The sequence below is a fragment of the Amblyomma americanum genome, chromosome 1, assembly GCF_052857255.1.
Source record: "Amblyomma americanum isolate KBUSLIRL-KWMA chromosome 1, ASM5285725v1, whole genome shotgun sequence".
Lineage (NCBI taxonomy): Eukaryota > Metazoa > Arthropoda > Arachnida > Ixodida > Ixodidae > Amblyomma > Amblyomma americanum.
This window is the reverse complement of record NC_135497.1, coordinates 137,639,203-137,666,060: the sequence shown is the minus strand read 5'-3', so window position 1 is coordinate 137,666,060 and position 26,858 is coordinate 137,639,203. Positions and strand designations below refer to the sequence as shown.

At 47.2% G+C, this 26,858-nt stretch overlaps 1 protein-coding gene across 6 annotated transcripts in view; it reads right to left on the bottom strand.

Annotated features, from left to right (window-relative positions):
* Positions 1–26,858, bottom strand: part of LOC144113727 (transcription initiation factor TFIID subunit 4B-like) — a 121,383-nt gene that overhangs the window by 36,014 nt on the left and 58,511 nt on the right. For all 6 annotated transcript variants that reach the window (XM_077647008.1, XM_077647009.1, XM_077647012.1 and 3 more), the window contains 7 exons: positions 26,414–26,533; positions 19,305–19,394; positions 15,801–15,923; positions 15,554–15,700; positions 11,956–12,140; positions 344–513; positions 138–268 (listed from right to left, as the gene is read on the bottom strand). In XM_077647008.1, the coding sequence (XP_077503134.1) occupies positions 138–268; positions 344–513; positions 11,956–12,140; positions 15,554–15,700; positions 15,801–15,923; positions 19,305–19,394; positions 26,414–26,533 (966 nt within the window). The remainder of the gene's footprint in view (positions 1–137; positions 269–343; positions 514–11,955; positions 12,141–15,553; positions 15,701–15,800; positions 15,924–19,304; positions 19,395–26,413; positions 26,534–26,858) is intronic.

Here is a 26,858-nt window from a genome sequence, read left to right as displayed (position 1 = left end):
ATTATCCAGCAGTCAGCCATGCTCATTCATCAAACAAGCATCTTTAAAAAGGTGAACAAATAAATGCCTCTAGATGCAGAAAGGTGTGACATTTGAGAAACCTTTACGAAACTACACAGAAACATATCTTGCCATACCTTGAGGTTCTCAAGACGATGCTCAGCCACAACACCCAGCTTCTGCACAAGTGTTTTTAACCGCTCCTGGGTTGCATGGGAAATGAGGGCGACGACATCCGAGGGAATTTCTTCAATGCCATACTTCACAGCTGCAAGATGAACAATAACAATAAGTTCCAAGACTATGCAAAGACACAATGCCCCTCTGCCCAATATGTACATACCTATGCTTGTGATTCTTCTTTGCAATGGGTTCGTGAAGAGGAAGTTTTCATCTTTGCAGGACCTTATCTGTGTTCCGACAATCTCCGCATTAGACGCAAGAATTCTCTGGCTCTCTTCCACGAGGTTGACACCACCCATAGCTGCCACATCGTTGATATCATCATCATCCCTGCAAAGAAAATGGCAGCTTTTCAGGACTTTACAGCCTACGCTACAGAGCATAGTTTGCAGCATACACTGTACTAAATGTGCAAATGAGACAAATGGCATAACGTTCCATAAAATGCTTGCGTTTAGAATATGTAAGCTTGCATATGCTTATCAGACACAGAGAGTGTTCACTTATACTCTTTTCTAACCATATGAAAAGCAGTAACTAATTTTGTCTACTTAGGTTCACTTGGCACTGCGGCTTCTGAAGTGTATTTTTTTCTGCTGCTTCTGAAGTGAATTTGTTTTCACGTTATGGAAAAAAATACTATACAACATAGCAAGCTTAAACCGGAACACATCTATGATAAATAAGACGTTGCAGGGTATTCACAGGATGGCACAAGCTAATAAAGTAGTTGAAGCCAATGATACACAGTGTGTTCACAAGCTGAAACAAGTAAAAAGGAAAATGACATCCGCTCTACAATAAGTGACAATAGCACATGCATTTGGCCCCCCAGAAGCCACAGGTACGGCAAGCCTTTGACTGAATATCATTTTTTTCAATGTTCCCAACATTGGTGCCCATACTCAATATCAGTAGTTCCTTGCAGCAGGTACTACCAAAGCTGCAATAAGTGCAGAGGCAACATTCTGACGCTGCATAATGTATTGGCAGTATATAAAATGGCCATGTCGGGTAGTGTACACTAAAAAAATAGCCCACTTTGTAGTGTACATGAGCCAAACGCTATTTCGAATTGAGCCTTATCACACGCTTGCATTATGTATGCTATTTCCCGAGTTTCCTGAGTGAAGCCATTGAGCGAAGCATGTGAGACTCTCACCCGGAATACTTTGTTTGCTTTGCTGCCATAGGCGTTATGCAAACCAACTGAAAATCAGCTTTAATGAGATTATTCTATTCATAGCACACTGGTAGCAGGATTATCTCTTATAATAGGCAGCGGCTAGTTTTAATGCACTATCTCTAACTTCAAATGTGAAGCACGCAAGGCATAGCGATGCCGAGACAGCATTGCCAGCATGCCAGCAGGTGGCCCACTGATGCAAGTGCATAGCTAGAGTAATTATGCTGTATTACTGTTCTACATTACAGATAAGCTTATCTATTGATGAAATTATCAATATACCAGAATATATTTCGTGATCCCTTCTGAGTTAGTAGGATCAACTGAACGCCAGATTAAATCCAAGAAGGTGCCTTCAGGAAAATGCACTGTGAACATTTTATACACACGGCCGAAGCTTAATATGGTGCCTACAGGACATGTCACATCAAGTGGCCCAAGGGTTGAAGAAAACTGCCGCATGTTCCAGAAATCTAACTTTATACAGAATTTGTGGTAATGAAGTAACTAATCAAAATTTATTATTGAGCACTTAAAGCACAAGTGGGGTGTGCGAATATTCGAAATTTCGAATACAAGCAAATATCTGGACAGCAGTAGGGGGGTAAATCAGCAATTATTGGTTAAGAAAAAGGTTAAAGAAACAGAGAGAGCTCTGTGGAAGACAGGGATGCTGACGAAATCAGCACTGGGAACACACAGGATTTTTAAGCAGGAAATTGCCAAAGAAAACATCTATGATAATTGTAGGGGAAGCTCTTTGTTGTTTAAGGCCAGGACGGGAGTTTTGCGGACCAAGACATATAGAGTCAGGTACCACGAGATAGACACGTTCTGCGTTGCGTGCGGAGAGGAGGAGGAAATGGCTAACACTAGATACTTTTCTGTAAAGGGCTTCACCCTACAGTGGAAAGCAGCGGGGCTGATTTATCCAAGGCATTGGGGTTTAAGGACAGTGAAGGGAAAGTAGATTTTAAGCGGGTAGAAGTAACCAAGCGAAGGTTATCTGATTGGTGGCTAAAATCAAGACAAGAGTAAAATTTCATAAGTCATGGCGCGGTGGCTTGAGCCACCGCCCGATTTAAGGGGTTCAGCCATATCCGTCCATCCATCCATCCATCGCTATCATCTGTTTTGTTCAGTTCAGTGCTGTTGTAGTTTAGTTGCGGTATGCTTCTGCCTTTTCTGAAAACAAACATTTCTACATAATTGCCTGTGTTATGAATGAATGAATCTTTATTGGAGTAGAATGGCCCGTGACCTGAATGGTGAATAGGAAGACAAGAAGAAAAAAAGTAGACACTGTTCTTTTTGTAGCCACCAATAGTGACTCTGCAGGCTGGCGTACCAGTGTTAACCACAAAATTCCACAGGAACATGAGTTTCATGCGTGTCGACAGCGGGATAAATCCAGTCTTTAAAGGTGCACACCTACTGTGGCTTGTGTTGTGCTGTGGCTGCTGTCCCTCGTGACCTGTGCCGCTAGCGATGTTCCGGCCGCGTGAAATGGGAGATTTTTTTTCGGCTGTTATGGTTCGGTTATGTCATGGCAGATGCTATCAGGTTGTGCTATCAGGTTCATGCTATCCAGAATTTATTTCCACCTGCTGTGTGGCGGCTGCAGATTAAAAAGTGCGTCGCATGATCAGAAAACCAATGACTGCACTGGAAAATCAGGAGAAGAGGGAGGACTGGAAGATCTCGCATCAGTGCAGTCACCCGAATAGCAAATATTTTGTCACCTGAATACTAGGTATTCGATTCGCGAATCAAACAATCAAACAATTTGCGATGTAATTCGTATTCGAGTATTTGCACACCTCTAATAAAAACTAAAGAAAACTATATCGTATTTACTCGAATCTAGGCCGACCCCGATTCTAAGCCAACCCCCTAAAGTCCGAAGCCAAAAAAAAAAAAAAAATTACCTCGAATATAGGCCGAACAAAAAAAGCGAGGACAGCGTTCACAAAATGCAAACAGCATTTATTGAATCTGAACGCGCAGAGCTCATTCAACATCGTCGTCGCTGCTAGACCCGTCGCTGTGCTCCTTGTCACTGTTACCTTCAAACAGTGCACTATCTTCGGTACCGTCAAGTGCATTAGACATGCTGCACTTTTTAAAGGCGCGCACGATCAAAGTACCTGGGATGTCATCCCACGCTGCAGCTACCCGGCCCGCCAGCTGCAATAGCGATGCACATTTGATGCGGCCCGTTGCCGTTCACATGTGGTCTTCGTCAGTCAACCAGTCCGTGTAATATTTCCGCAGACGATCCTTGAAAGGTTTGTTGATGCAGACATCAAGTGGCTGCAACTGGCCCGTCATGCCGCCAGGTATGACAGCGAGGTCCGTGTTCGCTTGGGCGAGAGCAGCCTTCACGTTGTCGGTCAAGTGCCCACGCAAAGAGTCGACGTCAAGGAGCGAGTTCTTTGTCAAAAGGGCACCTGGACGCCGTCGCCATACAATCTTAACCCACTCTTCCACCATCGCACCCGTCATCCACCCGTTCTCATTTGCCCGCATAATGACATTTCTTGGAAAAGTTTCTCGAGCAGGCAGTGTCTTCCTTTTAAATATTGTCATTGAGAAACAGTTGGCGTAAGCAGGGCTGGTTTACTTGCTTTAATTAGACGCGCAAGACGTTGGAACGCGCAAGGCAGCAGGCAGCACGAGAGATGAAGAAGACGAAGCATCTAGCCCCGAGATGGCTCAAGGCTTGCCAACTGCCAGGAAATACAGTTTAGCCGCTGTATGGCACCACTAGAGTAGTTAGTAGCGTAGCATTGCTCCCCCTCTCTTGAAGACACCGACTCGGTGTGGTAGCAATTGCAGGCAGGACCACAAGGGTAGTCGCACGTGTCTGGCGTGTGGTGTAGACACGCGCGAGGGGCTAGCGGGCGTGGTATGGCTTCATCCGAGCGACGTGGACAACTTCGGAGGTCGGCCGTCTAGAAGAGCGAACTGTTCCTTGGGGAAGAACTTCGTAGGTAACTTGACTGAGCTGGCGGAGCACCTCGTAGGGGCCAAAGTATCTGCGTAGAAGCTTCTCAGAGCGTCCCCTCATGCAGATTGGACTCCACATCCAGACTTGTTCGCCGGGCAGGTAACGCACATGGTGGTGGCGGAGGTTGTATCGCTGAGCGTCGTGAACTTGCTGATGCCGAATGCGCTGTCGAGCGAGTTGGCGGGCGGCCTCAGCATAACGAACAAATTGGGCAGCACCCATAACAGAGGGGGTAGCACTAGCTTAGCACTAGCTGGAAGCAGCACTGCATCCAGCATGGTTGTGGCTTCGCGACCATGTACTAAACGAAATGGAGTGAAGCGTGTCGTTTCCTGGACCGCAGTATTATAAGCAAAGGTGACGTAAGGGAGTATGGCGTCCCAGTTCCGGTGGTCCGCGTCGACATACATAGAAATCATGTCGGCGATCGTCTTGTTCAGCCGTTCGGTGAGGCCATTCGTTTGAGGGTGGTAAGCGGTTGTTTTGCGGTGACTGGTGCCGCTTAGGCGCATAACCTCCTGCGTAAGGGCCGAGGTGAACGCTGTTCCCCTGTAAGTTAAAACGATGGTGGGTGCACCGTGATGAAGCACAATGTTTTGAATGAAAAAGTTCGCAATTTCGTCAGCAGTACCACGGGGAAGAGCTTTAGTCTCACAGTATCGGCTGAGGTAGTCGGTGGCGACCACAATGTAGCGGTTGCCCAGCGAGGACTCCGGAAATGGGCCGAGTATGTCCATGCCAACTTGGTGGAAGGGAACCTGAGGCGGATCAATAGGCTGGCTTAGTCGGCGGCGTCTTGCGACGCTGGCACTCGCGGCAAGTTCTTACATAACGTTTCACAACTGCAGCAACCCTTGGCCAGTAGTATTTTTGCCATATTCGTGCCAAAATTCGGCAAAAACCCAGGTGACCAGAAGATGGGTCATCATGGCTCGCCTGCAGGACTTCGTCGCGAAGGGCCGTAGGCACGACGAGTAGATAGACAGCTTCTGTTGGACTGTAGTTTTTCTTATACAGGACGCCGTCACGTAAACAGAACGACGACAGCCCGCACGAAAAGATTCGTGGGGGAGACTGAGCGCTTCCTTCTAGATACTCAATGAGGGGCCGTAGTTCGCTGTCGTCCCTTTGGTGTTGAATGAGGATGGACGTGGAGATGGCACCAAGAAAAACAGATTCGTCGTCGGGGTCAGCTCGGTTGGTCTCGACAGGGGCACGAGACAAACAGTCGGCATCACTGTGCTTTCTACCAGACTTATAGACGATGGTGACATCGAATTCCTGAAGTCGAAGGCTCTAGCGTGCAAGCCGTCCCGAGGGATCTTTGAGGTTCGCCAGCCAAGACAGTGAGTGGTGGTCGCTGACGACCCTGAAAGGGCGGCCATATAGGTTGTGGGGACCTGCCCTGCAGCCCCCTGAGTTTGCTTTCCCGCGAGGCACCGTGCAGTGGCTGTCTCACCTCGTGGCTGACCGCATTCCCTTGTCAGTTACATTAACTGGCAAGAGAGGGCGCCAGCATCGCTGCAGGGGAGACTGCCAAAGCCCGCGCGCGGGAGAGAGGGGCTGCGGCTGGGATCGTTTGGCGCAAGCGGACGTGTCGCTCGCGGCTCCGCTCTTCGCCGGCAGGGCGAAGAAGCGACAGGGAGACAGGCTCCCGTACCCGTCCCGTCCGGCCTGCGGAGTTTATATCCCTTGCCCTAGCGCGGGCGACCATTCGCTCGGAACCTTGCTGGTGAGTCGGACGACCTCGATTCATTAGCGTACCTTGTTGCTAGCTGGCGTTATTGTTTCTGTAGCAATAAATGCCTGTTTGTGTCAGCCAATGTGTCGTTCCTTTGTTCCGTCAGAGCAAGGCCCGCCGTGGTCGGCGTGCGCTCGGTAGCGTACGCGATCACGGGGTGGGGTCCGGGCGGCTTTGAACCGTGTCAGCCGCGATTGAGTGAGGAGAACGTACTAATCTCCGCAAGTAAACCCCATAAGGTACGGGCGAAATTTTGTTACTGCCCACACAATGGCCAGGCATTCTTTTTCGGTGGTGGAATAGTTCGCCTCAGATCGTGACAATGTGCGGCTCGCGTATGCGATTACGCGTTCGAGACCATCCTGCCTCTGCACAAGGACCGCACCGAGGCCGATGTTGCTGGCGTCTGTGTGTAGTTCAGTGTCGGCTGACTCGTCGAAGTGTCCAAGGTGGGCATACTTTGGAGACGAGTGCGGAGGTCTTCAAAGGCTTGCTGTTGCTCCAGGCCCCAGAAGAATGGTTCGGAATCTTTCGTGAGTCGCGTGAGGGGCTCAGCGATCTGGGAGAAGTTCTGCACAAAACGCCGATAATAGGCGCAGAGACCCAGAAAGCGGCGCACACTGCGCTTAACGGTGGGCACAGGAAAAGCAGCCACGGCAGCAGTCTTATCGTGGTCTGGGCTAACCCCTTTAGCGCTCACGATGTGGCCCAGAAACTTCAACTCTTCGAAAGCGAAGTGACACTTTTCGGGCTTCAGGGAAAGATCGGCCGACCGAATTGCTTCGAACACAGCGCACAGGTGTCTCAGGTGCTCTTGGAACGTGTCAGAAAAGATGACAACGTCATCCAAGTACACGAGACAGGACTGCCATTTGAGATCGGCAAGAACGGTGTCCATCATCCTCTGGAAGGTTGCAGGAGCCGAGCACAGCCCAAAAGGGAGCACCCGGAATTCGTACAGACCGTCCGCTGTAATAAAGGCGGTCTTTTCCCGGTCACGTTCGTCCCCCTCGATTTGCCAATAGCCGCTTCGTAAATCTAGCGATGAGAAGTACTTGGCGTGGCGCAGCCGGTCCAGGGAGTCATCAATACGCGGGAGAGGATAAACATCCTTTTTTGTGACCTTGTTTAAACGTCTGTAATCAACGCAGAACTGTAGCGTTCCATCTTTCTTTGCTACTAGAACAACAGGCGACGCCCACGGGCTCGTCAACGGCTGTATCACGTCGTCCTGGAGCATTTCTTGAACTTGGCGGCGAATGGCATCACGCTCCTTCGAAGAGATCCGGTAAGGCGGCAGACATAACGGCCGCTGGTTGGCGTCAACTATAATTCGGTGCTTTGTGAACAGTGTTTGCCTAACCTTGGAGGTCGAGGCAAAGCAGTCGCAGAAAGACTGGATAACGCTTTCCAGGCAGCGTTTGAGTAGTTGGGAGGTTTGGGTTCATGTCAGTGTTTATGGGAGTGGTCGGTTCCGCCACTGATGCCGGGGCTCCGGACAAAGCGTGCTGTCTCGCGAATTCGCTGAGTTCCTCGAAATATGCAATAGCTGTTCTGCCAGGCAAACAGTGAGGTTCACAACCAAAATTGGTCACCAAGAGTTCAGTTCGGCCCTTGTCCAGTTCAACAATTCCTCGAGCAACACAGACTTGCCGACCAAGGAGCAGCGACATGTTGGTTTCAGCAATGCCACGAATTTTGGTGCTGTTATCGCACTCTACAGTAAAAAACATGCTGGATCTTGATGGGATCAAAATGTGGTCGTCACAGACGCATAACTTAGCCCTGCGTGGCTCGGTATTGTCGTCGACAGGACCTTGGGTGGAAAACGACACGATTAGCTCCTGGAGGTTGATAACGGCACCGTACTCTTGAAGGAAATCCAAACCGAGTATGAGGTCCTTGGAGCACTCGGGTAACACAGCAAAGCAGCCAGGGAAAGTAACACCGCGGATCTGGATTCGCAAAGTGCAGACACCGATCGGAGTTACCACGTGGCCACCAGCTGTCCGGATCTGCAGCCCAGACCAAGGGGTCAGAACCTTCCTCAAGACCGTGGCTAACCGTCTGCTCATTACTGAAAAATCGGCGCCGGTATCCACGAGTGTGGTAACGTCATGGTTGTCAGCGGATACCGGAATTTCGACGGAGGCCAGTCGGTCGCAGCGCGTCGTTGAGGTCGTTGGGTCAGGTCGTCGTCGGTCGGAGCGTCGCGGCGAATCGTCGGGTGGAGGCTCTTGACTCAGTCCAGTAGCGGCAGCCCTACCCCCGGAGGGCGCCGCCTTCAGTTTTCCCGACGTGGGGACGTACCTCTGAACTGGCCAGAGGATGACGGGCGGCCGGGCGAAGAGAACCGCCTTGGGGATGGCGATCGGGACTGGCGTCGCTGCGAGGTCGAAGATTGCACGTTTTCAGCCAAGTACTGTTCGATATCCCGTGGTCTTTCACCGTAGCGTGGTCGAGGTGCGTCAGGTGAAAACCCCCTTAAACCCATCCTGCGGTAGGGGCAGTGGCGGAGGAAGTGGCCAGGCTCTCTGCAGCGGTAACACAGCAACCGATTGTTTGGCGTACGCCAAACGTGCGCTTTGCTCACGGGGGGCCTGAACTCCTGCGGCACGGAGGGTGCTGTTGCGATTGGCTCCTGCAGGTATTGCACAGGAGCGATGGGGGAAAAGGCTCGCATCGCTGGCCCGGGACTTCGTAGCGCCTCGCTGTACGTCATAACGGAGGGCGGCGGGTGTGGAGCGGGGGGTGGCTGCACAACTCGTTGGATTTCTTCGCGGACCACGTCCGTAACGGCAGCGACGCTGACCTGTGGAGCTTCAAAGCAAAGTTTCGCCGGTTCCTCGCGCACCAGGCTTCTTACAAGCTCCCGAAGGTCCTCGGCGGGCAGCGATGTAGGCGTGTACTGGGACTGGGAAGCGGCTGCTACAGTAGCCTGACGTCCGTAGTGGGCGCCCCGTTCCTGCAAAGAGCGCTCGATACTCATTGCCTCCTTGGTAGAGTCGGACACTGTTCGTGGCATGTCGTGGACCAGTCCGGCAAACAGCTGCTCTTTTACGCCACGCATTAAGTGGCGTACCTTCTGGGCTTCGGGCATAGCAGGGTCAGCCCGATTGAACAGCCGGGTCATGTCCTCTGAACGTAAAAGTGCAAAAACACAAGGACACAGACTAAGGCAGACAACACGAGCGCTTACTTCCAACTGATTTTATTTCATGCAAGAAGCGAAATTTATACTCTTGATAAGTGTCTGCACATGCTTACAGGGCAATTACCACAGAGTTATGACTGATACCAGTTATCATGTAACACATATGAATGATGTCAGATATGCCATCTCTTTTTGTGACAGCAGAATTGATGGAGCACTTATGCAATCCTCGATGAACATCGCGATGCCCTCGTTCGGCTGCTGTGATCTCGAGCGCAGGGCGATTTCAGCTTTCTCTTTTCTTTCGTTGCTGGTAAATGTCGCTAGCAACGAAAAGCCTCCCAGGTGGTAAAGGAAGCTTCGTGGTTCTCAAACCACGTTTTGGCCGAGTCCTGCAGCGCAAAGTAGACGTTGCACAGCTTGCGCTCGCCATCCCACTCATTGAAACCCACCTCTCGGTCAAAGCTGGCCAACCAGTCTTGGACGTCCTCGAACCTGTCCCCGTGGAACGGTGGCGGCGATCGAGGTGCGTGAAGGACAAATGGCGGGGCACTCCCGGAGTGCTGACTTGTCTGGCTAGCCGCGGTGGATGTCATGGCCCTTACCGGCGCTGTCAGTTGGCCGAACTCGGGTTGTAGGCCTCGCAGGCGGCGGCTCGCCTTGTGGACTGGTGTTGTAGCCACGCGTTGAGAGCTGACGTCAAAGGTGTCCTCGAGGTCAGCGTACATGGGCCGTTACCCAGCACCTCCACCAAATATGTCACTGAGAAACGGTTGGCTTAAGCAGGGCTGGTTTACTTGCTTTAATTAGACGTGCAAGACGCTAACGCGCAAGGCAGCAGGCAGCACGAGAGATGAAGAAGACGAAGCATCTAGCCCCAAGATGGCTCAAGGCTTGCCAACTGCCAGGAAATGCAGTTAGCAGCTGTATGGTGCCACTAGAGTAGTTAGTAGCGTAGCAATATCATATAAGGAGGGAGTTTTATGTCCGTCAGCTGTGCAGCACAGCATCACAGTTGCACGCTGCTTCTCATAGCCCGCAGAGCGCACCTTCACCTCCTTGGCATCCTTTTCAATCATGGTTTATGCCACTGGCATATCAAAATACACAGCCGTCTGGTCGGTGTTGCCGATTTGCCCAAGGTTGTAGCCTGCCGCTCCTCTCTTTCGCAGCACCTTGCGCTGAAAAGCTATCAGCTTTACTTCGAAATCAATTGGCAGCTTCTGGGTGCGACATCGGAGGCTGAATCCGAAGCGCTTCATGAATTTCTGAAGCCAGCCCCGGCTGGCTTTGAAATCCTTTGGAGTTAGGCCTCACTCCCTCGAAAGTTTCCTAGCTTTCGCTTGGAGCACTTCTGTTGTCAGTGGAAGGGCAGCTGCTCTCTGCGTCCGAACAAAGTCGGCCAAAACTGTCTCCATTTCGTGGTGACGGCCTTTCTTTGGTCCGCTAAATGCCATTCTCGTTGCGGCGCACGGAAAAAGCTGCTGTCGTTGTTCCCTCCAACGACGGACGTTTTTTTCGTCGACGCCGAAGTCATGCCTGGTTTGAACGTTCGACGATGCCTCTGCGGCTATCACAACTTTTCGCTTGAAAGCAGCACTGTAGTGGCATCTCCTGCTTGGTGCCATCACGATAACACCACGCCGCACACCGATATGGCCGACACGACACAGGTCAAAATGGCGACCTCGCTTGTGTACAGTTGGCTACTGGCACGGTTAGTAGCGGCTGCGACACCGACTTTTCTAGGTGGTGCTAGCTATGCACCATATTTAGCAGTTTCAATGAAAAACTGGTGCATTTTTTAAAATCCTCGAATCTAAGCCAACCCTAGAGTTTGGAATATGATTATTTGAAAAAGCTATTGGCCTAGATTCGAATAAATACGGTACTTTGCATCAACTGACACACACTGAAAAACTTAATGAAAACAGTACAATTAGCAATGTTACTAATTTGGCTATTGCAGAAAGCAGCACGCTCACAATGCCTTTCAGATGCAGTTGATCAAATAAAACTGGATAGGCTTCATATGTGAATAAAATTAGTTATGGCTCTGTACATGTGTGAAGTTTACCTAAGGTAGTGTCTGAGAAACGCTGCTTGTCAGATCATCCAGTTTACAATGGGAGCAGCATGAATGCCTTGTTCACTAGCCATCTGCAGTGCGGCGAGCTCAGGCAGGTGCATTCCTCAGGCTGCACTGCCACATCGCACTTTCTATAATCTCCACAACGCGGCACAGTCCAACAGGTGCCTGCCAGATCATATGCTTTTCAATCACAGTAGCATGGATGCCTAGTTCACCGGTTTTCCATGATGTGACGCGCTCTGGCTAGGGTTCCGACTTGCATCACCCAAGCTGAGGCACAAAACCTTTTGAGAGGGGTAGGGCAGGAGAGGGGCACCATATAGGAGACAGATTTCAGTATGGCCTTCAGACTGCATTTTCCCTACATTACTACAATTGCCACAGCTATTGGTACAAAACTCAATGCAGGCAATTCACATTTACACGAACAGCATCAGCACAAAGAAAGATTCCAGCTACGAGATCCACGCATGTTTTGTTGCCTTGGTGGCACATGAAGCAGTCAATTATATGCCCCTGTGGAGAGCAGTACTGGCCACTTGAGGCCCAAAGTGTGGTCTATTCTTACAGTGTAGAGGCATGCACGCACCTGAGTGAAGAGTATGTACGCTTCTCTTTGAGCGCAGTGACAGGTGTCCTTGTTGCCACCGGCGTGGCCACCTTTGTCTGCAGCGCTCCAACAGTGGCTGGTGACAAGGCCGCAGTCAAGTTGCTTGTCTTGGCCACCAAGAGACTCTTGGTACCAGGAGCCACTACTGTTGTGGCTGGCCGAGGCTACACAGCACCAAAGACATCAACATCCGCAGGTGAGCAATTGATTCAATTGAAAAAAACTGTCGCTGCAAATAAGTCTTCATAAGCAATTACACCTCATGCTGAATTTGAGGTGGTTTAATAAAGTTGAATGCGTACGGAACATGCGACGATTACCCTACACATCAGCCTCAAGCTACCCGAATTGCTATTTGAAAGCAAAGTGCATTTATTACCAGCACAGGCAAGCTGTGTTTCAAGTTCGAAATTATGTCAGAAATGAGAAAAAATCTGCACTGTGAATGAATTCAGATTTTTACAAAATACCATGGTCAAGACTATAGTTAGCTTTAGAGCCCAGTGTGAGCTAGACATGTTAAAGCTTCATGCTGTGGGCTAGAGAAGTAAGATTTCAAAGTGGAGAGTTGCATTAACGAGCTAAAATAATTTCACTCTGATGCAATCGTGCATTTTGTACAAGCTACTAGTTGAACACATCTTACTGGCTCAAGTTCTCAGAGGATGAAAGTCATGAAAAAATTCATTTCCTGCTGCCTGGAAGCATGGCCTGACACTGATGGCTGTACTGTGGAGATCACTAATGGTATTTTCGATCAGCTTGCACTGGAAATGTCCCGAAGCCAGGGCAGTGCACAGGAGCACACGGCAATGGAGCTCTATGTACAAAGGTGCAAATGTCCCGAAGCCAGGGCAGTGCACAGGAGCACACGGCAATGGAGCTCTATGTACAAAGGTGCAATTAATCAAAGATAAAATTTTGCACCAGTGCACACCTATGTCATTTGTCGAAAATGCTATAAGAGAAGTGCAGAGCACAGTTTTCATTTCGTGGCTGCATGCTCAAAGTACCATGAAATTAAGCCTCCTTGTGGGCACCTCTACATTACCTACCATGATAATAGACTAAAGTTGAATCTACATGAATGCTGTAGTAATAGCTTTAGAATAAGGCACCCAACCACTCTGGGTAGTGAAAAAAATAGCATGTGATACGGATTGTGACATGTGTCCCACAAGCTACACTAGTGTGGAATCCCTCTCACGAGTAACTAATCACTTCACTGGAACTTGTCCAGAATAACTATACTCATTTCACTCTATCTGGTTTTAAGAGGATAGCTAGCATAAGGGGCATGAAAGCCGGACTTGACATTCCGTCCCCACCATCCCACAGAAAAATTTTCAACTAAGCCTTTTACACAAACTTTACCATCACCCATCACCCATACACTCCACAATCATCTCATCCCTTACACTCAATACATATCCAGCCATATTAACCATCGTCACAAAGAGGGCACTGAATTATGAGCCACGCAAGAATGGAACTACCTTCTTGTAGAAGTCGTGAATTGGAGCTATAACTCATTTAGGTCCTTTTTAACATTTGTATAACTTTACATCCTGCGCTTTTTTTTTGAACATCATGTCATTTGTTTCTATTTCAGTACTACTCCCCTCTGTAATGTCTTTAGCCATAAGGGGTAAAATAAATGGAAAGAAATGCCATCAGTGCCCTTGCACAAATGCCAACCCTGTCGATGCTTAATGTGAACGCCTACTTCAAGAAACAACATAGAGATCCAAAGCCAATAAATGCCACAGAACAAGATTATTGAAGCCAGAACTGATCAGTTCACTAGAAACCTACCATATATGCAGCACAGTGACTTCAATTTGTACCAATACTGTCTAGGTTTGTGTGTCCACTATTTTTTCGCTTGCTTGATGACCAGGAAACTTTTGTTGCTGCTGCACCGTATTTCACAGAACAAAAAAAGCAATGCTATGCCACTTTCTAAGCAAAAATCAAAACCTGGACCATGTGCTGAGTTCACCAGGCATGTACCAGAAAATGTAAGCACATTTAATGAGTGCACCTACTCAATCAAAGAAAATCTATGCAGTTGACCACATTTCTATTTTCTGTAATTAGACATGCCTTCTTTACTAAATGTGTGAGCGCAGCAGACCCCGGATATTTGACTCATCAATACAGTGACTTTTTAACTGTCAACATTCTATGAGCATCTCAACGTAATGAATACAGCACTAGTGTTGGGACACTGCCTAGTACAGTAAAACCTTGTTAATTCAAAGTCATTAGGAGCACGAAAAATGTTAAAATTAACCGGGTTTTCAAATTAACCGATCACAGCAAAAAGAAAAACTGACCCAGGCAAAAAGTTTCATTGTTGGAACGCGCTACCTTTACTGGAAAAACTTTGTGATTACTGTACATTGCCATGTAAAAGTCGACTGTCCAGCTCGCAGCCTTTGTTGGCTAAAAAGAAAGTTGACTCCAAATATATGTCGAAGCATACACCCTCCGCCTCGTGCGCTTCATCCCACCACCACATCTTGTTTTGTAGTTTCCCGCAGGATGGCATTGGAGCGTGCATGAACTCAAACCAACCAATGCGTAACAGTGCAGTCACAAGGACAGCAGTCCGAAGCCAGTGGAGATCAAAAGCGAAAAAGCGGTGTTCCACACTGACTTCACACTTGCGTGTGGCCCAAATGCCTAGCGGCAAAGTGAAGAAATGAGTGAGCAACCGCGCGATTCCTGTGCCGATATCTCTCGCACGTCGGGAGTGGAGAACGCCGGCAATGCATGGTGAGAAGTCCGTTTCCTGGGGCAACAGTGAGGGGAAGACAAAGAGGGAATATGCGGGTAGAAGCACATGCCTCCATGGTCTGTCTACGGCGGCGACGCGGCCGTACCCCCCCCCCCCCCCGACACCCGCCTCTCCCACCCCACTCGTAGCGGCGCTGCGTGAGCCACGGCTATCAGCGTGATCGTGAAACGTTTCTCCCCATTTATGACTTCGAGTAACACTGTTTTCTGTAAACATTTTCAATGTGATTTCACCTACATTTGTTTTGTTTTTCTTTTTATTTTGGTTTCCCTTCTGCAGTGCCCGTTCGACTCTTTTAAAAAACATCATGTAATGAAAACCTGGATGTAATAAAACATCTCTGACATTTTTCACTTTCGTTGTAACTAGGTTTAACTGTAATCGGCATTGCTTTGCAGCACCGCCTCACGGCTCTGAGGGATCGTCGCTTCATCAGTCTGCGGCGAAATTGGCATAGGACATCCTTGCAAAGCACCTCAGATCTTCGAATTAACCACGTTGGTGCACACTCCTGCTTCGAATTATCAGGTTAAATTTACATAAGAAATTGTGGGACCGCAGAAATTCTTTTAATTATCAGTTCGAATTATTGAGGTTTTAATGTATTAGAACTTCACCATGTACAAAAATATGCATTTGAAATGTATACAGTAAACCTGACAGTAGGAACTAAAGGGTATCTTTGAAGTTTTGTTCAAATTCCTTGAAGCTTCACCCTACACTCAGGAATTAAAAAATTTAAGCAGTGAAATTAAAGCATGCATGGCAGCCTACCGTAACCAACCGCTGATGCTGAGCAAGAACATTCTGGATGCCCGCAGTGCTAGCTAGCTGAGCTGCCAGGCCACCCGTTGTTGGTGTCATCACTCGCACCTGGGTTGTTCCATGAGGCATCGTTGGCCGTGCCACTCCGGTCACTTGCTGCATGCCAAAATGAATCAACTTGGTTCACACTGACACAGACACTTTTGTGAGAGGGCATTTGGATGCCATCAAGCTCGAGAAATCTACTGCAACAAACCTGGATATTGGGGATAATGGCTGGTGTTGATGGCAATGTCACTGCCCCTTGTGGTGGTGGCCGCACTCCTTCAATGGTTAGCTCTTTTGTCATAAGAGAGTGCCGCAAATATGGAAGGCTTTTCTGAAATTAGCAGCAAAGATGTCCCCATCAATGATAAATTTCATTTCTACACATGATAAATCTGCAAATATTGAAGCTTAATGTACACCGTTGACCAATAGACTTCGGGCCACATGGTTTATTTCTGGACTGCACAGTGCAGTACTTAGCACATCCTCAGAAATCAAAAGGTCTTGAAAGGTGAGTGTAAGCATTTTTCTCACATTATAGAGATTCAGAGCTTTAAAGGGACACTGAGGAGAACTCTATCAAATTTTTTTTGTTAGCAAAATCTGATAGTACGGCATTTCATGGCTTTGTTGCCACTTGTCCGGGAGCGAAAGATGCATTTATTTCAAAGAAATTTGGATTTGAAGTTGACAAGTTTTTCCTGCCACTCCGATTCAAACTCGAGAACTCTTATAATGTTACGGAGAACTCTTTATGATATCACACGAAGGAGTGATGTGAAACGTGACATAAATGCAGACTCCGTGATTTCTGGTGGCTAGCAGTGCGGTCTAGCTGTTGCCGAAATGAAGGCTACCGCCGCCGCATGTTGAAGGCATCTATCGGGGGTCGCTACCGTCGCTTCGTTTACGTTTGCACCGGCGTCTTGGCAGCGTTACGATAGATCCCATTCCCGAACCCGACGACGTAGTTCTCGCAAAAACTCCGGCCTGCATTTCAGCGACCTCAGCCCCACAGAGCGTACGATGCTTTTGAGGGAGCACAGTTAGGTTAGGCGCCGGCGGGTCGTTTCCCCCTTCAGCCGTGAGCAGCCATTGCAAACTAAATATCATAACCCCAGTGCGGGGAGTCGCGAGGGGCCAGGACAAGGTCGGCGCGTAGCGCCCATCGGAGGCTGGCCGGGGCTTTGGGGCCAACGGATTGTGATTCCTTGAAAGGCGCGGTTGCACGGTGCAGCAGGCGGCGTTGAGGTCTTCCACGGCTGCAAGGTTCAAGTTATTTATTTTTTTGACACAAAAAACGGATGGGTGCTCAAGGACGGTCGTGTTTGGCGGCTTGAAACTAAAGCCGACGCACGACACTTCAACGGCTTCCGCTAGATCTAACTGGTCCACTGGATCGGGCTCTCTCGCCCACTTGCATGTACCTTCAGATGTGTACTATGAATGGATTAAATCAGCCGAGAGCTCGAAAAGAACAGCTCCGCCCAACTGCCGAAGCTATTGAATTATGTCACAACGAGCACCTGGCCAGGCTGGCGGCAGCTGGGGCACTCGGCGCGAAATAGAGACATGCTCCAAGTCTCCTCCAGTGCAGTCAGAATGCACTGAAGCCGCCGAACGCGTCGGCGGTCAAGCGCAGTTAAAGTATAGAGGGTCTCGCTGTGGCCAACGTGACGTCGCCGTGCAGCGCGCGTGTGCGCGTTACGCCGGAGCATAAACACGCCTTAACAGAGCCTGCGCTTAACCGCTAACCAACGTATTCCGTGGCGGCATCTATGGGAGCCACTGACCTCCCACCGCTGACTGAAAAAAAAAAAAAAAAAAAAATCCTGTGTCGAGGCTCGAGATCGAACCAGGGGTTTTGGCGTTTTGAGGCGGAGACGCTACCACTCCGCCACGACGGCTCATGGTATAACCATCAATAAGGCGCATCTAGTGAATGCACTCTTCCGATGCAGAAATCTCCGCGCTTTCGCCACGCATATCCTGGCCTAATAGAGCTAAGCCACTAGCAATTAACCCTTCAGGTTAAAAATTCTGTAATACTTCCACAGCAGTTGAGACATAAGCAAACAAGTGCTCTTCTGCAAACGTTCCTTAAAAGAGGTCACCATTTTGAGGTTTCTTTTTCAGATGGCTCTATATTTCACAATGATAATCACAGATGCTCCACCTACACATGCACTTGTTTATCTGAAACATCTAAGCCCGACGAGGGGCCCTTTAAAAACCGACTGTTTTCTATGATCAATATTCACGCAACCTGAAGCCACTGAACTGTAACCAAAGGAAGCTAATAAAAGAAACTGATGGAACCCAAAAAATCTACCAGGAATTCCCTCAATCTCGAACAAATGTAGCACCCTCATAAACCTCACAAGGACATATAACACATTGGTGAAAGCTACCTTATTACCGACAGGAACAGGAAATGGTGTCGCTATGCAGCTTTTTAAAATGAAGATAAGTGATAAGTCAAGTTTCGATGAAAATTCAAAAGTATATGATGCAAGTAAATAACACATTCCATTTGACATTATTCTGTCCACTCATGTATTGCTCAAGTCCAATATCCAAAATACGAGGTAGCCGCATGAATGGCACAACCAATGAAATGCATTCTTTAAGATGACAATATGAAAACACAGTAGAATTAATGAGCAACACAAACATCTCGCAGCACTTCTTGCAGTTTTAACTGTGCAGAATACGAAAAGCATGTGGCAATTCCAATGACTTAAAAAAACTGCAATCGCCTTATAGACTGACATCGTATAAAAAGGCCCTTTGTTTTCGTGTTTTATTTTTTCCGCAATTCAGGGGGTAAAAATCTAGAAATATTCTTTCGAACTCAAATTCAGGTGAAAATCTGGTTTTTCAGAAAAAATTTCCGCAGTTCGATTTTTTTGCAGGTAATTTTTTGCAGCACAAGGCAGATTACTATTAACAGTTCATGTTTCCGCTAGACATAAAATGCTCTATTGTTTGCTCATTATTTCAGAAACATGGAAATCGCAGGTTTAAACAAACAAATTATTTTCTGATCTATTACAAATATTTCATCCCTTAAGTTACCAATCTCCTACAGAGCACTCCTGCAACTGAGCAAAACCAACCTGTCTTCATTTGTACAGTGCGAAAACATTCAACATCACAGCGATGATTTTAAATGCGCAAGGTCCTTGGATTGGGGTGCTGTCAGCATGGGTAGCGCTTCATACAGTGACTCTGATAAGACGTCTTGTTGGTAGTCATGTTTTGGCCTCTCGCTTCTAAATTGCCCTTTTCGAACTTATCCTCAAATTCCCCCGCCTCTAGAAAACGAGCATTAAAAGTGGTTTAAGATGCCTAGTTGACCGAAGACACCCCTCTGGAATAAGCACTAAATATCTACAAATTTTCTTGCAGTATCTTCAGTTTGTGAACTAGAAAATCAGCATCATCTACAAGGCTCATTTTCGGGAAATAATTAGGTTTTACCAGATTTTTAAGAAATATGTTCAGGGTGAAAGAATTGGGCAAAATTTGGCCTGGCCCGAAAACGAAGGGCAATACGTATAAAAAACTGAGGTACCACAGTTCACCACAAAAATTTTCACACAAAATTGCAACAGTACCACACTGCCCACCAAGCACATAATACCACAGCTAGGTGACCCACAAAATAAAAATTACGTCCCCACCAACTAACCCTGCAAACATAACTTACTTTTAGAAAAGGTACAAGGCATGGCTGTGGTGAAGAATTGAGCTCCTTCTGAAGCTGATTTGTGAAGTCTTCAGGCTGAATTGTTCCATCCTGAGAAAAAAGAAAAATAAAGGTAGGTGGTCATGAAGAATTTGCTTAGAAGCATTGACCAGACAAAATGTTCCTGTGCTTCCTGTAGTTTATACCGAGTGGCAGTGCATGCTAGAAATGACATCGCTCACTACCTACATTTCCAGACATTCATGCATGCTCCACTGCACGCATTAGCGACAGACACTGAATGCAGAGACTGACTGCATGACTAAGAAACCATTCCATTATACAGCTCCCTGCAAAATAGAGCATGTCACGTACCGAGTACAGTAAAACCTCGGTGATATGTTCCCGGTTCATACCCTCAATATCGTGAGCATTAAAAATGTCCCATAAGGTTGCACTATTTTTCTTCTGGTTAATATGTTCCCGGATAACGCAATTTCCTGGCTACTACGTTCAAAGTTTCGACAAATTCCTGAACATGTATATTATACTTAGCGACCAGTTGCATGTGTACAAACATACGAGTAGACTGAACTGGGGGCATGCGACATGAAAGAGCTGGAATAGAGCAACAGTTATCTGCCACAGTGGCTCCTCTGCAGTGCCTTGGTGCAAACGGGCAAAGCCTAGAAAAAAAAAAAGTGCATTTACATAAGAGAGGGTCGTTTTCACGAGGACACGACATGAAAAGTAGAAACACAGCGGCTTCTTCGGAGTGCCTGAGGGCAATGGGGCGAAGCATCTGAGAACTACACGGATGTGCAAGGGGGCGAAGCATCTGCAAACGAGGAAGAGGCTGCTAATTTTGCCACTGCTGTGAACAGATCGGATGTGTTGCGAAGTTTCTTCCCTGCTAAGAACAACAAAGATGCACGCTGAATTCCATGAGCATCAGAAAAGGAGCTGCTCAAATGTGCCCAGGAATGGTAGTAGAGATTTTTATCAAGTGAAAATGTCCATAAATGCCTTTGTACCTGAATGAAGTTACATTCTTAAAATTGGGCAGTCTGGATCACATATTTTCCTGTGCTTTTTTTTTTTTATGTGAAAGCATAACTAGCCCCATTCGGAGAAATTTCGCCAGCGGCAGGCGTTGTTTGTGAGGCCGAGAGATGGTCCCAAAAGATGACGTTATTACGCTGTCCCCGAGCGAAGCGCACATATTGCGCCGATACAGTGTAATCCATTTATAACGATACCAAATATAACGATATATCATTTATGATGATCAAATTCTTTAGATTTATTAGTTCTCCTATTGCCCCTATGTGAAAATAAACCACATATAACAATAACAATATCGGCAAAATAGCGGCTAGGAAGGTGTTTACCACCAAAGTTTGTCTGAAAGTGTGATAAAAATAAAATACTTTGAAGTGGATGACTTTGAAACTACCAAAACGGACCTAAGTGGTGAAATCCGCAAGGGGCATTGTGTACAGCTTTCATCGCTGTTATTGTCGCAATCACTGGAGAGAGTAGGGAAGAGCTTGTGCTTGGCTGCCACTGCACAATGCTTTTTCACACAAACGCAGTTTCCGCCAATTCTGCCTGTTTTTGCATTCGTGAACTGGGTAAAAACGGCAGCGACTAAGCGCAAGGAGATATCTCTGAACCTACCCTTTCCACTTTTGTTGTTGAGAACTCACTTTTTTTTTTTTAAAGCATTGGCTTTTCTTGGCTCGTTCTTCAGTTTTGCTTGTTTGCAGCGCAGACTGTGGCAGCACCCCAAGATGATGTGCGCTGATAACATCCAGCAGATTTATCTTTTGATGGGAGCAACCCCAGGGGTGGCTCGCTCGGCGAACTTGGAAGAGCGCCAAGACGCTGTGCGCCTTTAACAGGAACACTGGCGGCGACATGCATGGGGCAATACCTACATCATGTGGGAATCCGTGGGTGTGTTCTTTTGCTTTTTTTCAGGAGGCCAGACCAATTATAAGGATAGGATTTTCTGGTTATCTCAATATCGTTATAACTATAGTTGGCACTATAGTTGGCACATGCATACAGGGTGACATCACAGCACCAACTCAGCGTGCGGCGATCCCACTCCACCTTCGACTTGTGGTGGAGGAAAAGCGATGTGCGCATAGTAACATCATCTGACGGATCCCCCCGAGCCGAAGTCAAGATGGGACTGCCCGCACGCAAGGCAGTCTCTCGCCACGGCCTCTCATCTATTCAGCATGCTGCAGCGTGCTTGATCCCTGAAGGGTCGTTGCCAAGGCTCTCTCCAGATGCAACACCGTCTGCTCCTCCTGTAGTACGCTTGGCCCCAACTCGAGTCACTGTGTGCAGCTCGATGTTCCAAACGAGTCCCGCTCTTCGCGCACAAAAAACCATGTAGACGAACCCTCTCGCAGAAAGAACTTTAATTAAAGAAACTTGGCCGAGCAAAAACTAATGCTTTCGCATCCCCAGACGCTTAAGTGTCTCTACCGAATTTTTTTAACGTATCAACAAGCTTTTACTGTACTAGATACAGGGTTGCCACCCAAGCACATAAAACAGAACGCATTCCAGTTACTTTTGCACACTCTGAAGGCCACTGAAAGGCCACTAAAACAGCACTTGTCCTTCTTAATCCTCTGCAACGACAATGTTTCTCTCAGCAACACTACCGTATTTACACGATTGTAAGTCGACCTATTTTTCAAAATTTGAAAATCCGAAGTGTGTGTGTGTGTGTGAGGGGGGGGGGGACTTACAATCGAAACGAAAACATGGCACTATAAGTAAAGGCAAGACAAACGAGATATCGGGCATGCTACAGCATGTTTGCATTTTTGCTGCACGGCTCCGTTGCATCGCTCTTGGTGCTGGCCTTGAGCAGCTATGTCAAAGCCCAGAGCTGGCATCCCCTCCCATTGCAGGCAGCAGCTGATGGCGGCTATTGATAAGAAGCGAACTGGCACCCCACACTGCCCACAAGTGGCTGCAGACTGCAGCTACAGATAGGCGGCGGCGGCCTCATTACGCAATTGCGTTCTATACGAAGCTCAAGTGTCCAACACGTTTTATTTTTTACTTTCAAATGCGCGCTCGGTGCTCAAGGGAGCGTTGATGGTTGATGGAAGGGCCGCTGTTCCAATCCAGGCGGCACCCCCACTTGTAACAGCAGCGGTGCCAGGGAGTGTCGTAGCCGACGGAAGAGCCGACGCCATTCACGCATAGTTTCTCTTCGACTCTGATGCATTTGATTACAGCCGGCAGTGTTTCACAAGTTTTAATGTAGTGCTTTGTCAGTCGTCATTTGTGCTCCGTGTTCAGTAAGCGACCGGCACTTGTTCACGGCAACATTCAAGATGGCTGCCATTTTTTACGCCGAAGAAATGAACAACTGCGCGCCGGGCCAGAAGTTCCGACGTTCGCAACAGGTGATACAGGTGTGGCAGCTGCAGCGAGGAAAATTTTCAGCTGTTCTACGCGGTGTCGTGATGTGGCTGTTTGCGAAGTGCGTAATTTCGCTGGACGACAACGTTAAAACGACGTGCTGTGGGACCGTAGCAGCGAGCACAACGGCAGCGCTAGTGAGGATGATTGCGCAAGTGCAGACGAGTAGTACAGTGACTAAAACATTTTCATTTTGGATTGTGTCCGCGGGCACGGTCGTGCGCGGCAGCTGATAGCGACTGGTGACAAATGGCGGCCACTGGATAATGCTATCGCCTTCAACTATTCAAGGCCAAGCTTAAAAAACCTCGAAGTTTATTTATTTTTTTTTCGGAAATGCGATTTGGGACAATTGTGTAAATATGGTATGAGGCACATCACTGTCTAGCCCATGTGTTGCTAGCCCCGTTTTGGGTGACCAGACTTGTAGCCAGTGATGACCACAAAGGATGAATACCACTGTGTACACTACTTACACTGCAGTTGTTTCATCTGGCTTGGAATGGTCATGCCTGCACCATGTATCATAGCAGTGCCCCGAATACATAGCAGCCATGAAGTCTGGTTCATTTCCCTATCATAGTGAATTAGTACTTTTGCTTTACGAAAATCTGACTGCAAAGTTTTCTTTCTTCTCCTCCAAAAAGGAAGAGGAGGGAGTGGATAGCACATGTATGGACAGTGTTGCATATGCACATAATCCTAAGCAATTGGAAAGGTCGGTGTCAAGGCTGGGGGACTGGGTATGTCAGACTTGGGCCAAGTAAGAGCACTGCACAGACTTATGCTTGGCTTTGCTAGGTACATTTGCCAGTCTGAACTATTAAAGGCGAAAATTAATAAAGTTGACATGCCTCTAGGCAAGGCACTAACCATGAAATTAGGCTAGCACAGAAGTTCAACTGTCTTACACAGATTGGAACAATGCCCCAGTAAGAGTAGACGAAGAACTGAAAATGCTCACTTTATAATGCTTTCATATAACTAGCACAATTTCATTCACCAATTATATACTTAGCTTAACGCAGTAACAAAATAAGTGAATAGGCACATGTTTGAGTTGAAAATTTCTAGGTACACTGTGGCGGTAAACCATGTGCTTATTGTGCGAGATTGGGATATTAGTAAAAAAGGTACCAAACAAAAACCTCTTGCTTTTCACATCATCATCCTTACAGGAGAAACCTTGGACAATACTTTCAGTACTAACTCCTGTGTGTCACACGTACCTTCCTCTATTTTTTTTTTATCCGCCTCATGTCACGTGATAGATCGGGTCCCTAAGCTGGACATTCATTCACATGGTGATCCAGTTTGCAGACGGACTACTATTTTTTGGGGTGCTCTGACTTGGTATAATGAAACTGCAAATAACAGATTGCCTAACTACAGTATCTAATCTCATTCAGAAAGCTCAATTATGCAAAGTTTCCATTTTGTTTTACTGGGTACATCAACATTCCAACCAAAGTTTCTGTGTTGCCAAACTATCAAACTGCTTCAGGATATAAGAGTTCCTGTCAAAAGTTCACCATACTATCTCACTATGTATTTTCGGTCCAGTGCCTAGGAGAATCCCCCCGAGGTGGAGAAGACAAAGACCTATGTTAAAGAATTTAGACTCAATACACCATATGGTCTCGTGTAAAGGCTGCACCCAAGCACAGCCATATGACTAGACTACAAAGAAAAGCTATAAAGCTTTCACAGATTTGCAGTTTAAGAATTCGCACTGGTCCGGGGTTTCAACTCGGGACCACTGCCCCACCGGTGCATCATAGTAGTTATATTTCCATAACCACACTCCCACTGGTCCGAGGTGGCTTAAAACTCTGTCAAGTAAATGGAGCAAGCACTTGCATTCCTTGTTATGTACCAAACCACTTGCATATGCTAGCACGTGCGAGTGAGCACAAAATTTTTTCCTGGCAGGTGCAAATTTTCTTTAGTGAGCTTTCAACGAAAATAGCAGTGCCATTTATCAATTTTACCATCTATACCAGCTACTCACGTTATATCCCCTTCAGGCACTGTGTCTACATCTGCACACGTGGTCTGAACACTGTCAAATCCTCGTATACAAAAGTGTAATGCCGACAAACTGGAAACTATAAAAAGGTTCTGACATGTGCAAAATCTTCAGTAGAACCATTTAAAGCGAGGCACGTAACACACAGGCACGCAACAAAGAAAATTAGTTTTAAGGTAGGCACCTTTGCATTTTACAACAGCTCTCCCATGGACCCGCTGAGTGCACATTTTCTTTTATTTCTTTTGTAATCATGAGTGCCTTAAAATGCTTCAAGAGCTTATTTGTTTACATCACAATTTTTTATAACAGGAATAAATAAAAAGAGGCGTAACTGAGACCTTGAAACTAGGGTTGAGTCATGGGGCGGAGATATGAGGTCTGGGCAGAAAATCCATAGCTGGGCACCTCAGAATCTCCACGCTCCTTGGAAAACTCTAAAAATTTTCACCTTTCCATGGGCATCAAACACATTTAGTTCTGGCAATACAGTAAACCCTCATTAACTCGAGCACACAATCTCAAAATATTAGTTATGCACAAATTTTTCATGCCATGCAATAGAAGCGCATTTGTGGCTGCTTATTTTGAAATGCCTTTGTGACAAACTGTGGCTATCTCGAAATCTGACCAGCAAAAACTTGAAAAAAAGGCGACCGGAGAGCGGCCTGCAAGTCACGCCACGAACCAATGCACATGTCTGCACAGGCGCACTGCAATACATGTCCCTCGCTAGCATATGTTCGGTATCGCATTGTACTTAGCATGATTGCAGTGTTGATGGTCAGCGCATCTATCGCAAACTTCAATGACACGAGATGAGGTTTGCTGGAGTCTGTTTCCCAAGGCAAAGATGGCCGGGCAGGCCGTGATAGAGTATGCCGATTTGGCGGCTCCTTTGAAATGATGCCACCCCCTCACCCCCCATTTTTTCACTCTACAGGAAGCGGCATTGTACAATCCGCAGAAAAGAAAGGGGCAGACACAGACACTGCCGCTATCGGCCGTGTTACCAGCACGATTTCAAGCTCATTTTTGTCAACCATTTTTGCTGAACTGCTGTGCTGCTGCTACATGGAAGTAGGTAGTGGGGTTCGCACTGAAAAGTAAAGCTTGGTAGAGGACTTGAGTTTTTACAAATCATGATTAGCAAGCTGCAACTTTTGGCCCTTTGTTTATCTTGAAATTCCGCTTACCTCAAAATTTTTCCGCAGTTTTCACAGCTTCGAGTTAACTAGGGTTTACTACATATATAATTTACAGGCTGGGCTGTATATGTGTTTTAATTAAGGAATTCAGTTCCCTTATCCCCACCATATAAGTGCTCAGGACTGGGCAAGAGTATACAACTTTTCTCCAGCTTGGGCAGGCCTGAGGCTGGATATGTGACACTTCTGTCAAGTGCTATTCGTGTTCATGACACCGAAGTCACCAGGGAGAGCTCAGGTGAGGCATAAGCCTAAAAGTATGGTCTATGCAGTGCTCTAATAGGGGTGAGGGTGCTGGTTTACTAGTACTGCCAGCAAGACAGCTCGTTTAGTACACACTTCAGCTGACATCATACTTTTGCCTGTTATTTCATCTTCAACATCGAAGTCCAAAATATTGTTTGATATGAAAATGAAATGGTAAATCAACCACTCACAATGAGTCCCTGGATGAGACCCTTGACATTGGAGGCAACTTGTTCAGGTTGATCACTGGCAAGTCGTATCAAAGTGGACAGGAAGTTCTTGCATTTTTTCTTGGCAGTGTTTGGCGACATCTGCAATATGCACAACCCAAAGATGACACCCCCCCCCCAATTTCTGCAACTGTCTGGAGACTACACAAACTAAAACACACACATGAAAATATCCATTTGAAAAAAAAAAAATGCAACTTTCACAGTCAGCATCTGCAAGCAAGCAGCCCTGCTCCTGGTTCAAGAGCAACAGCAGGAAATTCAGGCCGCTCAGCCTTTCTCTAGTACTTATCATAATTAGAGATAATCCAGACACTTGTGACCTTTGGCAGGCAGTGGAAGGGTCAAGACTAATAGTGAAAGCTTGCTAAGGCATAACTCACAGGGCTGCAGAAAAACTGCATGC